Source organism: Mesocricetus auratus, unplaced genomic scaffold (genome assembly GCF_017639785.1).
Source record: "Mesocricetus auratus isolate SY011 unplaced genomic scaffold, BCM_Maur_2.0 Super-Scaffold_100027, whole genome shotgun sequence".
NCBI lineage: Eukaryota > Metazoa > Chordata > Mammalia > Rodentia > Cricetidae > Mesocricetus > Mesocricetus auratus.
Genome location: NW_024429208.1, coordinates 7,432,918 through 7,449,307, shown reverse-complemented (window position 1 = coordinate 7,449,307; position 16,390 = coordinate 7,432,918). Strand labels below are relative to the sequence as shown.

The 16,390-nt window shown below is 52.0% G+C and overlaps 1 protein-coding gene and 1 long non-coding RNA gene across 7 annotated transcripts in view; one reads left to right on the top strand and one right to left on the bottom strand.

Moving 5' to 3' along the window:
* Positions 1 to 16,390, bottom strand: part of Slc37a1 (solute carrier family 37 member 1) — a 58,826-nt gene that overhangs the window by 21,087 nt on the left and 21,349 nt on the right. For all 6 annotated transcript variants that reach the window (XR_002382841.2, XR_005871291.1, XR_002382840.2 and 3 more), the window contains 7 exons: positions 12,799 to 12,931; positions 12,157 to 12,235; positions 9,227 to 9,362; positions 7,311 to 7,387; positions 6,100 to 6,266; positions 2,790 to 2,827; positions 929 to 1,009 (listed from right to left, as the gene is read on the bottom strand). Coding sequence is in view for 1 of the 6 variants with exons in the window: in XM_005070873.4 (XP_005070930.2) it covers positions 929 to 1,009; positions 2,790 to 2,827; positions 6,100 to 6,266; positions 7,311 to 7,387; positions 9,227 to 9,362; positions 12,157 to 12,235; positions 12,799 to 12,931 (711 nt within the window). In the remaining 5 variants the exon portion in view is untranslated. The remainder of the gene's footprint in view (positions 1 to 928; positions 1,010 to 2,789; positions 2,828 to 6,099; positions 6,267 to 7,310; positions 7,388 to 9,226; positions 9,363 to 12,156; positions 12,236 to 12,798; positions 12,932 to 16,390) is intronic.
* On the top strand, positions 2,061 to 2,996 carry LOC121134239. The gene is made up of 2 exons (XR_005871296.1): positions 2,061 to 2,576; positions 2,799 to 2,996. It is a non-coding gene; the product is annotated as an uncharacterized LOC121134239 (long non-coding RNA).

Below are 16,390 nucleotides of genomic sequence, written 5' to 3'. Positions count from 1 at the left end.
AACAGCTATGCTCCAGTGTGGGGCATTTGGACTCAGGGCTGTAGGGTGGGCAGCTCTGTAAACATGTTCGTTAACTAGCCACGGCCCACGTGCCCCTTAAAGTGCAAAGACCAGGATGTACTGCGTGTCTTTCTTCTCACGCTTTAAACACCATAAGCAAATTTCTCTGGGCAATAAAGAAAGCGACAGCATGCTTAGCGCATCCATCCTTCAAGCCACCTTACTTCAAAATGAAAGACAGCGGCTATAGTGTCAATGACTAGACTGGGTCTAAAACGTTCCAGAAGGCTCAGCTCAGGAAGTCAGTGAACTGTCTGAGGAACTGAATCCAGAACTATGGGACATGGATCAGGAACTTAGCACCTTTGAGCCTTAGTTTCTTTATCTAGAAGGGGGGAGGTAAGAGATGATCTTTTATGATACCGGTCACCTTTTCTTGGGCCTGTGACATGAACTCTTTATACCACTTTGTACCCCTAGCCCACTGCATGCCAGGACCTGCAACACCCACCTGCCACAATGGCTGTGTTGCAGCGACACCTGCTGGGGCCATCTGGAACTGCACCTGCCTGCCCTGCCTCTCCACCCAGGGTTCCATGTGACCGAGGTCTCTGCTCACTTCCCATCTGTACCTGCCTTCCCAGCCCTAAAGAACTCGAGCAGTGGGTTCCTCGAGCTAGCAAACAACTATTGGATGGATGGATGGCTTTCGGATTGTTTGAAGACATGTAAGTAGCTGACTGTCCAGAGAAAGTCAACGAAGGTAGCTCAGATGGCCTTTAGGAATACAAGCAGATCCAGTGGTTTAAAAACCTGGATGTCTGAGACGTGACTGAGGCGCAGGGACAGCCAGTCGGCCCACAGGGCTTGGAGACTGGTTCTGAGTCTCTGCAGATGTCCCAGCAGGTGGAAGCCACGTGTCACTCACCAGAGGCACGTTCTTTTCCGTGTGTGTGGTTTGCTTCTGCAGTCTAAATCTGTTTATGCCGTTCTCCGAGATTTTGGAGTGCTGGAAGAAAAAGCATCTCATTAGAGTGTTCCTTAAGAACGTTTTGCTGGGGCTGGAGAGCTGGCTCCGAGGTTAAGGGCACTTCTCCCCCCAGAGGACCCGGGTTCTATTCCCAGCACCTGTATCTCACAACTATCTTATTTCCAATTCCAGGGGATCTGATGTACTCTTCTGCCTCTGTGGCCAGTGCACGCACACGGTGCATATACACACATGCAGACAAATGCTTACATACTGAAAACTAGTACATTTTTAAAGGAACACGTCTATCACCACAGAAAAACTATGAGAAAAAACGCTGCTGTCTCATGACTTCCAGGGAAAGTTCTAAACACCCACACTGCACCACTTCACTTAAAGCCCGCAGTGCAGTGGTCCGTGAGTCAGAGCCTCGTAACCAACACTGACCTCAATCCCAGAATGATCCTCACCCTTGGCGACGGAGGCTGTCGCTCTATGCCCTCCCCAGCCCCACGCCCACAGATTCGTTAGTCCCCACAGATGTCCCCTCTGGATGCTTTGTGTGGGAGGCGCTGCTTCACTAATGCTCGTCTCACTAATGACTTAGCAACGACTTCCTTGTGTCCCTCCCCAGACACAACTTGCAAATATTTCCTCCTGTTCTGTGGGACTGCCTCACTTCAGATGGTACCATCTACAACACAAAAGTCTGGAATTCTGACAAAGCCTAACCGACATTTTCCCCCTCTAGTTCTGCTATGCCATGGCTGAGCACCCCCACGACTTCATGTGTTGACGCTGAGCCCCGCTGTGAGACCAGCTGTTCTGTTCATGGTCCCTGTTCACAGAACCCTGAGGACAGCTGAGATCTGTGAGACCCCAGGGGCTCACTCAGAGACTAGAGAATTGAAAAGGAGAAAATTAAAATGCATTTTGGCCTTTTGGCCAAGATCATGTGAAAGGGGAGAATCAGGCAGACTCAGTCCAGACTCAGCCCTACATCACACACACAGACACATAGATACACACATACATATAAACATATACATACACATAAACACAAAGACACACATACATATAAACACACACACACACACCAGCAGCAGCAGAAACAGTAGCTTGGGCCTGGCTTGGTCCCTGTATGTGACAAGAAGCCACTTTTAGGATGTCTCGCTTTCCCAGGTGTGGCCACAGCTGTCCAGAGGGCCAGATGTTCCCACATGGAAGCAAGAGTCCAGGTTCTACTTCATCTAGAGATTGGCCACCTGTGTGACTTGTAGAGGCCTCAGATCACAATGGAAACGTCGAGGGCTCTGTAAGCTCGGACCCTGAAGTCTACACTTCAGCAGGGACATGGCTTTGAAGACACTTTCAAATATCAGCCATAGTTACTCTTCCAGAATACAGTAGTCTCCTTTGCTGACTTTTGTTTTTGGTTTATAAAGTACCGGAATGCCCCTCCCCCCATGGTTACTGAGCCTCAGCAGGAAGGGGCTCTGCTGCCCTCTGCTGCCCACTTCAGACACTGCCCCCAGAGCTGACAGCGTGGGTCTGCTTGCTATCCACGGGAAGGCCCTAACATTTCACAGGGCAGAGGGTGAACAGGGTAAGGGGGCTTTACGCTGATGGGAATGGGGGCCCCTGAGGGACATCAGGCGGGACTGAGGACTTAGGAGCTGGCCAGCAGGAAGGGCTCGGTGGGTGGTGATGCAGGCTGAGAGAATCTTGTCATGTGTGAGGCTGTAGCCAGCCTCTCCCTTCTGGCAGTGTGGGCTGCAGTGAGGGCTGGGTTGTTCTGGAACATAACAGGAGCTCTTACCGTGGGCAGGGTGGAGGAGCACTTGATGTCCTTCGGATCTGAAAGAGCACAGAGAGGAGATGGTGGCTGAGCGCGGCCGCCCACAGCAAATGAACCCACCGGGGGCCCTCAGAAGCCCTTAGGGTGCTGCTGGCAACGGAACCACTCTTCACCTGGGCTCAGGGTCTCTGCTCACAAGATCAGAAATAAAAGAGGGGACTACGCAAATGGACGGGTGTGTTTCACGACCGTAACTTTTATTAGACATGCGTCCTTGAAGGTATGTAATAACTAGAACAGAAGCCTGAGGAAGAAAGACAGCCCAGGTTGGGGAGGGGGCTGGGGAGGCGAGGGCACAGCCCAGCCCCCCTTCCATCCTTCCACTGACGGGCACGCAGCAGCCCACTCCAGGAAGTGCCAGGCCGTGGGCGTGGTGGACACGGCTTTGGATGTGGAGAGAGCTTGACAGTGTGGGAAGTCAGCCTGAGCCAAGGACATGGCGGACCCATGGAGCGGTCAGAGGAAACACGAAAGCGTGAGACTAGCGCCGGAACACTGTCAGAACAGCACTTATAATGGGTGGCGAGCTTCTCTGAGATAAAAGTGAGTGGAGACCAGATGCCTCCCAGGAGAAAACAGAATGCCAGGGTCCCTTTACGGAAGTGAGGGGTCACAAAAAGTTCCTGTCTGTCCGGTCACCTGAAACTCGTCCAGCATCCTGCTGGGCCTCGGGTGGTCACTCAGCTCACCAGGCAAGCATCAGCTTGTCCCTGGACCCTGTGTGCGTTAGAGTGTGTGTGAGAACCGCCCTGGGGCCTGACACAGTATCTGGGGTGCAGGCAGCTGTCCACACGGGATGTTCTCTGCCTGCCACCCCGGGAAATGTCCTGGTTATGACAGATGAAGAAGCAGGGGACAAGAGGAGGGTTCCAATCCCAAAGCAGGGAGCAGGGCCAAGCACAGATCTTTTTGTTAAAGCGTAGGAGGTGGAGGTGCCCTCGGGCATGGCTGGCACAGCACAGGGGAGTTGGCCTTATGGAGAACACAGCCAGGTTCAGACAGAAGCAGCACATACGTGTACGCGTGCGTACACACACACAGACACACACACAGTGGCACACCAGACCCTGGAGACAGCCTTGTATTGTGCAGGGGAGGGGGAGGGGCCGCCAGGGCACCATGACCAGGCCTGTGGCCTGGGTTGGGTATGGAGACAAGCCGCTTCAGTGGCAGAAGCAGGAGCAGTGGGAGGCGGTTGATGAGGCAAACCAGCTGGTGTGACCTGAGCCCACACCAGGAGGGAGGGGTGTGGAAAGACGAGGAAAGACTTGGAGGCGAACAGGACAGTGAGCTCTAAACGGGTGGTAGGTGGCGGCCTTCTTCACACTTGGTGACCACCAAGGGCTGATACATCTATAACACGTAAACAACCTCAGGAGCCGGCGAGGCGTGACACTACAGAGGCCAATCCCGAGACCAGGCTCCGGGTCCCAGCTTTGCTCTCTCTCTGCCCTAGGATTCCCTCCTCCACCAGCAGCAAACCAGCTTCCTGTCCTGAGCCAAGAAGGGCCGGGTAGGCAGAAGGCACAGACCAGCTCGGAGAAATGATCCTGAACACACACATCGGCTCTAGCCAAACTTCCCCGAGGAATGGGCAACGCCGGGTCTGTGGCTTCTAGCCCAGGCAGCAGGCTGCAAGGCTGTCTGCCCCGGGGTGAACGAGGGAAAATCAGTACCGAGGTCATGGCAGTTAACAGGCAAGGGGGACAGTAGGTCACCCTGGGGTGGGGCACAGGGTCCAAGGAGCCTGGGGGACAGTCCTCTCAGTGTCATCCCGTCCATCAATAGCAGGAGTTGGGGCTTGTAAGAAGGAGGCGGCTCTGGGTTGGTAATGAAAAGGCGAAAACAGAGGTCTATTGCTCTGGATAATTCTGTCCTCAGTGGGGACAATGCCCTGTCCCTGCCCGAGCTGAATGGCAACATCTAGCCCATCTGGTTGCTGCCACACCCTCTGTGTTTCCTCCCATCCCCCCCATCCAGAAGAGGCTTTCCCACCGGTTAAAGAAGAGAACGAGCTCCCAGGGGACCCTACGCTTGGGAAAGGGCAGACACAGGGCCCGGAGCCTTTGGGAGGAGGGATGGTCACTCTCCGGGTTTCTGGTATAAGATGAACGCCTGGGGGAGGGGAGGGGACAAGGCCCAGGAAGGCAGGTGGCACAATGGCCTTTCCAGGAACCTCAGTAACTTGCCAGCTTAGTACGGCAGCCACAAGGCCCCGCCCCCTCTCCCCCAGTGCACTGGCTGGGGCCTGCCTGCCAGCCACCTCCTGGGACTCGGGAGGACACTGGGAAATGGGGGCAAGGCAGTGGCCCACACCGCCCATTCCGCCCATAGACTGCACATCCGAGTCCCAGGTCTGTATGTTCGTTTCCATCCTCACCTACCCGGAGGGCTGGCCAAGAGGGCCACACCTCCCTAGCTTGGCAAGATGGAGGTCACTGAAAAACTAACAGACTGGCTTGAGCAGTGGGGTGGGGGTGAGAGGGGGGAGACGTGAGGGCCGAACCCACTGAACCACGCTTATTTCTTGGGGGAGGGCAGTGGGGAAGCTGGGGGCGGGGCCAAGGTCAGTGAGCTGGGGGGGGGGAGAGACTGGAGATGAGGGCAGAGGCTGGGGACCACCCCGACACACCAGAGTCACGTGCTTTCATCTTCCTTCAAGCAAAGATCCGAGAACTAAATGGCCAGGCTACCTTATGAGACCAGGGCCGGGGCGAGGATCAGAATGGCCCGGCTTCTCAGACCTTTCACTTGAGGGTTCTTTGCTTTAAATGCTACTTCCAGTATTTGTTAAGTCAGAAGTCCAGGGCTGACTGGAATAGAACATGGGTTTCATTTTCCTACAGACACTTTACCTAATAACATATATGGCTTTAAGTCACACCACGGTTTTATGACATTTGCCGGAGACGCAGCTTATCGGAAAAAGTACACAAGCTGGAAAAGTCCGTGCCCGCATGTGGGGGTGGCTGGGGCGAGCAGGTGCAGCCGCGAGGGTTGGGCCTGTGCCCTCAGGTGAATGTGTGAGGGGGACCTGAGATACTCGGGGCTGAGGGAAGGATGGGGACAGGAAGATGAGGGGGAAGGGATTTCCACAGGGGTCACTCAGGAAACTGGGAGAGAGTGAAAGACTGAGCAAGACTAGGAGAGCAGAGGCTGCTGGGAAAGCCTGTACTCGGGGATGGCCGGGGTGAGTATGGGCACCCACAGCGCCACAGACCACACTAACTTACCCCGAAGACTAAAGCCATCCCCGAGGCTGGGTACTTACGTTCAATGAGAAAGAGGAAGCACACTATCCCCATGGCTGCCACGATGGCCCCGGGCACGACGAATGACAGTCCCCAGCATGTGGACACCCAGTAGCCGGCAATCAGGGATCCCAGAATGTTGCCCACGGAGGTGTGGGAGTTCCAGATGCCCATGATCAGGCCTCGCCTACAACACAGCGTAAGGGGACAGAGAGTCGCACAGTGGCATCAAAAACCGGTCTGTATGCAAAACAGGAGCAAGAGCTTCAGTGGCAGACACGAGGGCTGGGTCAGGGGGCCAGCATGGCCCCGCAGAGGCTCCGTCTGCGGCCGCCCCTTGGAGAACCGTGTTTTCATTCTGCTCAGGCAGCATCAAGCACGGGGTCCATCTTTGCACAGGGATACTCAGGTCTATGATTCAAAGAGGAAGGGGCTTTTCCTACAATTCTTGGAAGGCTCAGGATTTAAATCTGTGCCTCCGCAAACACGGTAGTTGGTTGACTATCATGGTAACGGAAGCTTCACAGTGGTACGCACGCCAAGTAACTAAAACAAGCTTTCTAAATCGGGCTTCCGAGTCCCTCTCCCGTTTTAGCTCCTCCATCTTGGGTGGCGTCTCTATGGTTACTTAGCCCCCGGGCTAAGCTAGGCAGGGACTACAAGTGACCACACTGTAGAGGGATCGCCAGAGCCGGGCCAGGCCTGCTAATTATAGACTGGGTGACTTCTGCCAGAAGGGCTCAAACTCCACAGCTGGATGCAGACTCCAATTTAAGAGGCCGGGGGAAGGGAACCAGACTCTGTCCTACAGGTGTGAGGGAAGCTGAAGCCAGAGGCCACACAGATCTTAGGTGTGGAGTCCAGGTCAAACTACCTGCCTGAGAGACCAGGGGGAAGGCTGTGCTCTGAAAGTACATAGGTTCCGGGTTCTGAAGGTTATAGTCCCATGGGAACTGTAGAGCCCCTTCTTAGAGGTTTCAATACATTGCTTCAAGGGAGAGGCTCATCAATGTTCCCGAACAAGGCTTAAAGAAAACTTGAAAACAATGTGGTCTAGTTTTTTTTTTTTTATCAGAATAAAAGAAAAAAAAAGTTATTGAAGAGGAGGCCATTTTTTTTCCTTTTTAGGTTTTTGAGACAGGGTTTCTCTTAATAGCTTTGGAGCCTGCCCTGGAACTCACTCTTGTAAATCAGGCTGGTCTTGAAATTACAAAGATCCACTTTTCCTCACCTTCCTTTTCCAAACCAGTTGCTGAGGCAGGTGACGACGCTGGGCCAGCCTGTGGTCTGCACCAGCCCGTTAATGATCTGTAGGTAAGGGAAGAGGTTCACTGACTGTCAGGTACTTTATGTCCATCTCAACCACCAAAGGTGGGAAGTAAGTTTTATATTTATACATGGCTTAAACTATGAAATTTAAAATATGCAAGTAGCTCATATACATAAACTATGTAGAAACACAGTATATTATAAAGTATATATAAGCCAGGAAAATGGTGTATGGCTGTCATCCTAGTTGCTAAGGAGGCTGACACAGGAGGACTGTTGAAGAGGGGAGTTTAGACTGGGTAACACAAAGACCCCGTTTCAAAAAATAACACACACACACACACACACACACACACACACACACACACACACACGAAAAGTAAATTAAAAAGCCAACCCAAGTTTTTCATGGTGACTCAAAAACCTTTAACCCCAGTACTCAGGATGAATGCTATGAGTTTGAGACCAGCCTGGGCTACATATAAAACTTTGCCTAAAAAAAAGAAAAAGAAAAAGAAAGCCAACCAAGCCAGGACACTCAGCCAGGACCCCTTTGACAGATCAGCCTCAAACATTCCAGACTCCTTGCAATCTAAATAGTCTGTAGAGACAAGAACTTTTCTCTTTACAGACTGGTTTATACACTGCCACAAATTCAGCCTAGAAATGGCCTGTCTTCCTGACTGCCCACAAAGAAGATTCCTTCTCAGAAGTCAACGCCTCCCTGTCCCAGTTCTGGCGTGCGTTCCCACCCTCCCCAAGAAGGTGTTGGACCGGCATTTAACAAAGGGACCAGTACCGGGAGAGTTCTGGTGCCGTCAGAATTGGGGCAAAAACCCGGCCCAGTGCAGGCTGTCTCACTGGACTGTGGGTCCTCCGGGAGGTAAGCAGAGAGCAGCATGCCCACCTGCTGCTGCTCCTGGATGGACAGCTCCGCCTTGGCTAGGGGAGAATGCTGGGACTCTGGGGACTTGCTGTCCTTCCCTTCTAGTTCCGTATGCCATTACAGTCCGAGGCTTCTGCATCCAAGGAGTCAAAGAGGAAGGATCAAATGCAATGTTGGGCTGCATCCATACTGAACGGTCAATGTTCTCTAGAGAGTGTAGCAGCTCGAGACACAGCGCTCACACTGTGTCAGGTATTATAACCGAGAGACAAATAATCCACCGGAAGATGCGCACTGGATCTGTGCCAGCCCTACGCCACTTAATGCACGGGACTTGAGCAGCCGTGGGCTTTGCTAACACCGGAGTCCTAGAACTGATTCCTCAAGGATGCCAGGGGTGACTACGTGCAGGCAGGAACAGGGCACGCTTGTAATAAAGCGGCTACACTTTTATCAGGCTCTATGGCGTGGTCGTGAGAAGCAAAATTAGAGCAGAGCGGCTTTGGTGTTTCTATTGCACCTCCCCACCCTGGGCCATCTGGAGAAGTTGGGCAACCCCATTTCCTTTGCTAGTCAATATTTACCCACGGGGCTGCGGGAGAGGACACAAAGGCTGGGATCTCAAGGAGGGTGAGCTGGGCCCCCGGCCCCACCCCTGCACCTTCAGCTCCTCTGTTTTGTTCCAGGCCCTACAGTGAAGGTCTCATAGCTGTGCTCTGCTGGCAGCGACTCCTACGCCCCCCAGGGCCACTTCCAAGTGATCATTAAGTCTTCACACCTCATTAGCCTACCAGGCTGACAGCTCCTGAAACAGGAAGTAGCCATCCAGGTGCCAAGGGAGGAGGGCCTTCCCATGCCAGCCGGTGGAGACTTGACGGTGGAGGGGCGCTGTTCCGCTCCTCACCAGCATCTGCCACCAGCTTTCTTAGCAGAGGTGGGCTTTGGACCTGAACCGTGCCTTGTCTCACAGTGAGCCTAGGTCAGGCCCTTACCTGGGTCACCACGTAGAATCCCAAACTGTGTATGTTATAGAAGTAGCCCAAGCCGAAGAGGGCTGTGAAGGCGCCGCTGGCCAGCATCCCAAAAGTCAGGTAATACCTAATGGGCAGGCGTTCCCCTATTATGCCGCTGAGGGAACAAGGAAAGAGACAGGCATGAGGAAACAGCACACAGCACACTGCCAACAGCCCAGCCACGTCTCCCGGATGTCCTGTGCCATTCTCTAGACCTCTGAGCCCCACCATTTCCAGGGAGACCGAACAGGAATGTTTCTCCGTAGAGCTTGCTCACTCACTCCCATGGGACCCCTTAGACCCATTTCTCATAAAAGTCACCAGCCGTCAGACAATAAAACACACGCCGTGACTCACACCAACACTGCCCCGCAAAACAGGCCTTGCCCTGCTCGTTAAGTCTCCTTTTATATCAAAAAAAAAAAAAAAAAACACGCAGTCGGTGTACAGAGCTATTTAAAATGCCAACCGTTAAGCTGCAAAAGATGACTTGAAAAGGGGACCGCTGTGACCCTGAGCAGGCTGCCCGCTCAGTGAGCGGTAACCAAGGAACCTGTGTGAACATGCCCGTTGGGTGGGTCGGTGAGGGCCACACTCCCCTGCCTGGCCAACCACTTCCTGCCACAGCCGCTGCTGCCTGCCTGAAAGACACGCTTTCTCATTCGGTGCATAAGGCCCATTAGGGGGAGCAGAGGCCGAACGCTAACAGCAGCAGAGAGGCTCAGTGAGCTGACTTATATAGAGGCTCAGTGAGCTGACTTATATAGAGGCTCAGTGAGCTGGCTCATTTGCAGTTTTACCTTCCTGGGCCGTGTGAGGTCAGGCCAGCTGTGGAACTGGAGTGGTGACGAGCATGGCAAGGCTACGGTTTCTGCTACAGGGCAGACACGGACGGGTTGCTACCTATCACCACGACACCATGCTCTACCACTTGACCAACAACATCACCAAGGACACGCACGTGTCATTTCAGCAGATGGTCTTTCAAAACTCCATGGGGGCTAGAGAGATGGGTCATTGGTTAGCAGCACTGTGTTCTTCTGGAAGACCTGAGATGTGTTTTCCAGTACCCGTGTCAGGCAGCTCACAACTCCAGCTCCAGGGGATCAGACACCCTCTTCTGGCCTCCATGGACACGCACTCGCACACGCATACACACACTAGCACACACACACCTTTAGAAAATCCACAAGCCACACTTCCTTCCACATAACCAGTTACTCCAGGACTCCAACAAGCAGAGTATGTGGGCAGACGCCTGCCTTTGAGCAGCACCCTAGGGTAAGCGCCATTGTTCCCACATCACCCCCAGAACCTGCTTACCAGCAAGCTGCCCTTCTGTGCTCACTAAACAGGAAAGATCTACCTAGAACTACACAAGTGACCTTTGACCACTAAAACAGGAGTGAGGCACAACTTAATCACAGAGACTGGAGAGCATTCTAGAGTTAAGGATGCTCTCTGCTCCACCTTGCTCGCTTCAGGGATTAGGAGACATTTCAGAGGCTGCTAACCTGCCTAGGCACAGGACAAGGGGATGAATCATATGGGATCCCAAGAGGATCTGCCACTGGCCACCACTGAGAAGTGTCCTCTAGTATGGCCACCTGGGGACACCTAGCACCTCCTTTCTGTTTGTGAGATTTAAGGAACAATGCTTAAATGTCATATCTGATTCACAGAGGACTCACCCACGCTGCACCTGCTGATCCTGCCAGGCAGGACCTGGGTGCACCCATCTCCCATGTTTTCAATCCATCTACTGAGTCACATGACACCTACTGTCAAGACCTTAGTGACAACTGCATAATGGTCTGAGAGCTGTCATGACTTCCTGTCATGGCACAAAGCCCATCTGTAAAGTGGCCTGTGTCCATGCCTCTGAGATTTCTGTATGGACTTCACATCCAACAGAACCCTGCTTTAATAAACTCACTGATGAGCTGCATGAGAAACTGCCTTTGCCTATTTACTAAGCTAGGTTTCCTGGGCCGGACAGACATCTTTGGAGTGAGGACTGTGCTACGTCCTAGGGTGTTTAGCAGAAGCCCCCATCCTTGTCCACTGGATGATGCTAGATTCCTCTCCTTTAGCTGTGACAGCTGCAGATGTTCCCAGGTACCACTGTATTCTCTAGGGTATCAAAGTGGCCAAGTTGAAGTACCACTTTCTAGCAACTGAGGAACAGCGTGTGCGCTGCGCCCCCCCCCCCACTACAGAGTATTTATGTGCGGTAAGACAGGCCAGGAGCATTCGCCCTTGGGAGGCCGTGTGGCTGGCAGACACTAGGTCCACACCTTTGCTCCTTGGCCAGGCGTAACTCCTACCCTGGCACTTGAGGGTCCTGTACCACACATTCTCTTATACACACAAGCTGAGTATCTCGTGCCATTTGCATCCGACAAAGGGGGTGGTACTCCGGCATGAATGGCTTGTTCATAAGTCACCTACCGCAGGGGTCCCTGGGCTGGCAAGGCCCCTGGGTCTTGATTCCATGTGTTGGGAGGCTCTCAGAGAAGCAGTTAAACACTTACAGGGATTCCCCGAGACTCCCAGGCTCGGGGTGTCTAAATGAAGTCTCTTGGGATGAAGGCTGTTAGTCTCTATGATACTTTTCCTTAATTTTTCCCCCCAATTCTGGGGCTTGACCCCTGGCTCCCTTGCATGCTGTGTATGCTAGGCAGACACCCTACCACCAAGCGATCTCTCTGACAATCTCCCTAACCCTTTTACAATGTTATTCTAAAATACAGCGGGATGACAACAACTAGTTTTTAACCAGCCACTCGTTTGCTCTCTGACCCCGAGGACATCTGCCACCTCCTAGGTCCGTCCAATGTCAGGAAAGAACACTGTCTGCACTGAAGGGCCCAGAAGACTGGAAGGGGCTGGAGCACGGGTGTCCCTACCTCAGGTACATCCCAATGGCATAGGCGCACAGGAAGGAGTAATCCAGGGCTCCAAGTAGCTGCTGGTAGTTGTTCTTATCTGTGTGGGTTGAAGAATCAACAGAAGGGCTCAGAATTATTTAGTACGTTCTAGAGTTGCACTGTAAAGACAAAACCTATATTCTGCAAGTCCCTTAGAAAGGGAGGCCTTCTAATTCCAAAAACACACGGCAGCCCAGCTGCTGGCCAGCTTCTCATGGAAGAAAAGAAAGCTACTTCTTTTTCCAGTCATCCTTGGCTAGATGCAAACCTCACTGGCTGTGGTGGGTTTGACTTTTGCATTTCAGCGTCACCTGGCTGGCCTGTGGCACCTGTCATCAGATTTTGCTCGGCAAGCTGTAACCTCCAAGTGTGACAGGTACACACTGCGGGCTATCTTCTCGAGGCTTCCCAGCACAGACATGCTTACTTAGGGGGTGGCCCCTCTGCATGTAGGCATCAAAGGTCTGGTGGTTGCCAAGTAGTGTTTTCTAAGGGACAGTTGTCACTGAAACACACTTCCACTTGAGGTTAGCGGCACTGTCCCGAGACCAGCCAGGCTGTAGGAACCCCAATGGATGGCTGTCAAGATCCCTGGGCAACAGACCATTTGACCAAACTCACCGAAGGGGGCCCAGCCACAGTCGGTCTCGTTGTCCGGGAGCCAGTGGGTGGGGCCATGCCTGGTACTGATGCTCGGGCCGCCGAACCTGGGCTCAGGCTCATCCCCTGCAGTGCACTGCTTATGGAGCTCGCCCTACAGCAGACAGGGATGGTGGGAGAGGAAAAGAGTTTACTCGGGATGCCTCACCAGGAAAAGTGGCTTCCCCTCCTCACAGGACAATGGCTTTTTGAGAAGGAGGAGGCCTCTGGCAGGCGTATGAGGCCCACAGGAGTCCCTGCTGCAGGCAGTAACTCCAGTTCACGCCCACAGCCAACCCAAGCACCACCAGCCTCTAGAGACAGCATCAAGCAAGAGAGCACCAAGGTGAGGGCCAACTGCCAGTCTTCCTTGATGGTCTGTCCCTGGGGAAGGAAAGGGTTAAGTGCGAGATCCTGACAACTGAATACTGAGGGATGTGTCCGTTGAGAAACAGTTTATGTCAAAGCAGTGTCCTTTGCAAACATTTACTGGATTCTCTTTCAACTCACATACTCTTACACACACACACACACACACACACACACACACACACACACACACACACACCACACACATACCACATACAGAGAGAGAAGAACTGACCAGTCAAAAGAGTGTGTCAGGGTTGGTGAAATGGTCCAGCAGGCAAGAGTGCTTGCTACCAAGCCTGAGGACCTGAGTTCAATCCCCAGGACCCAGGTAGAAGGAGACAGCCAACTCCTGCAGGACATCTTTTGACCTCCCAAAATATATGCACCTTCCCCACATATAAGTAAATGTGCGGTGGTGGCAGGTGGATCTCTGTGAGTTTGAGGCCAGCCTGGTCTACAGAGTGAGTTCCTGGATAGCCAGAGCTGTTACACAGAGAAACCCTGTCTTAAAAAAACCAAAAAGGACAGTGGATCCTAGCTATGGATACCCTAACTTTTTACTCAAAAGGCTCCCCGGGAATCTTTGTGTCAGCAGCTTGACTTTGATAATTCCTGTCAGCAGTCACGTATTTCATTTACTTGTCACAATTTTCCCAAACTTTCACCCACGGAATGAGTTCCTGTACTTTGTTTTCTCTTTGGGTTAGTATAAGCAATGTTGCCATAAAGAAATTTACACTAGCTGGGTGTGGTGGGACACGCTGAAACACACTACTCAGATGTCCGAGCAGGGTTGCTACGAGTTTTCAAGGCCAGCCTGGGTTACACAGTAAAACCCTGTCTCAAAAATAAACACATAAAAATACATTTTAAAAAGGGTTTCCGAGGGCATTGGGCTGTATGTGATTTCATGTACTTCTGAGCTGTGGTGAAGTGGGTTATTATGGTGGGGGGGCTGGGCAGGATATGTGACACACCCTCAACTGATCCATTTCCTCCAGGTAGACCTACATGCAGGATTTGGCCACCCCAATGTTCTATTCCCACCTGCATCTAGCAGTGGTTGATTCATTGACCGGTCAGAGCCTGTGTGACCTGTTGGGATCCTCTCAACTTCTGGGCAACAAGTTGACAAGACGACGCACCCAGGCAGCAGCTAAAGACTGTCAGTGCCTCATGCTTTCTATTCTATTCCGAGTGTGCCTGTTCTCAGGCAACGGTCTAATGCTTTAGTTACTTTGAAATACATTAATTTTTATATCTTTATTAAAATGTTATCTTTTATACTTTCCCTGGTGACTCTCTCTCTCTCTCTCTCTCTCTCTCTCTCTCTCTCTCTCTCTCTCTCTCTCTCTCTCTCTAGGATCTCACTGTGTAGCTCTGGCTAGCCTAGCACTCACTATGTAGACCAGGCTAACCTCAAACTCAGAGATCTTATCTCTGCCTTCTGAGAACTGGGATTAAAGGTGTGCACCAACACACCCAGCTTTTGGAGATTTCTTTTCTTTTTTTTTTTTTTTAATTTGCACTGGTGTTTTGCCTGCATGTGTGCCTGTGTGAGGGTGTCAGATCTTGGAGTTAGAGACATTTGTGAGCTGCCGTGTGGGTGCTGGGAGTTGAACCTGGGTCCTCTGGAAGAGCAGTCGGCGCTCTTACCTACTGAGCCATCTCTCCAGCCTGGTGGTTCATTCTTAAGCAACATCTCTTCATATAAACTTTAGGATTATTTGATTCAATTAAAAATTGGCTGGGTATGACAGCGCAGGCGTTTAATCCCAGCACTTGAGGCAGAGGCAGAGGCAGAGGCAGAGGCAGAGGCAGAGGCAGGCGGATCTGTGAGTTGGAGGCCAGTATGCTCTACTTGGTGAATTCCAGGCCAGCCAGGGGCTCACCCTGAGGCCTTGTCTATAAAGGACATCTCTCTCAGGTTTTCCCCATGACCACAGGAAGCACTGGAACTTTGTTTGTTTGTTTGGATACAGGGTTTCTCTGTATAGCTTTGTAGACCAGGCTGGCCTCCAACTCATAGAGAGTCTCCTTCCTGCCTCTGCCTCCCGAGCGGTTATTAAAAGCGCGAGCTACCAGCACTGCCCAGCTTTTAGGAAGCACTGGAACTTTTCATAAAGCAGCTTTCCTCAACACAGACTCTTTCAGCTTGTGTTTTCTGAATACCCTGGGGTTTTCATCATTCTCAATTCTGTGCACAGAGGACTGTCTACACACACTCCGGGGGGCCCCGTAAAAACAATCCTTTGGGAAACCCTCTGTTTACAGGTTCTGTTCTGGCCCAGCCTGGAGGGAAGTCTCCCAAAGTTCCCCTCCCTGGAGACACAGACCCCATCTGTCTATCAGCCAGGGAAGACATCTGCCTCAAATAGAGATGCCTGGCTACAGGTGGAGGATCACGGGAAGGAACAACGTTGTCCTTCCAGCCCTAGGTTTACCACTGTGTTTTTAAAGGCACATTTTTTTTTAAATCGGAGAAAAATAAAAGTAATCAGTGATGACTCAGGGCAAGTGTAACCCCGATTGACCCAGCATCACTTGACAAGTGAGTCATGATCACTGGCGAATCGCCCTGAGGCTCATTCTCAGCCTCAGGGTCCATGTCCAGTAAGCAAATGTATTTCTAGTTTTGTTTATAACCTTCTGGGAAACACAGACTGCAGATGGTGACTCATGGGATCCCTGGTAGAATCATTCCTGTCCCTGGTGCCATTCGTGTCATTTATAGTGGGAGCTAAAGCAAGTGCATGCTTCCCAAGGCTCTGGGAAATCCAAATCAAATGTGGAGACAGTCTTGTCCGTATCAAGCTGCAAAGCAGCCTGCAGGACTCAGCAGCAGGCTAACCCGTGCACAGGTGCACTGGAAACCCTGGTGTCAAAGGGAACCACACCAGATGCTGACCATATGCAGGTTATTAACTGTCTTGGCGACTCCGGGCCAGCCCTGTCAAGAGCAGAGACCCGGGGCTCGAGAGATGGCTCAGCAATTAAGAGCACAGGCTGTTCTTGCACAGAACTCTGGCTTGGCTACCAGCACCCACATGGTGGCTCACAATTGTTCATAAATCCAGTTTCAGGGTATCTGGAATCCTCTTCTGACCTCTGAGGGCACCAGGCATGCATACACTCACACACATAAATAAAAATAAATAAATCTTAAAGAGATAATAAGAGGATGAATGTAGAAGACACTACT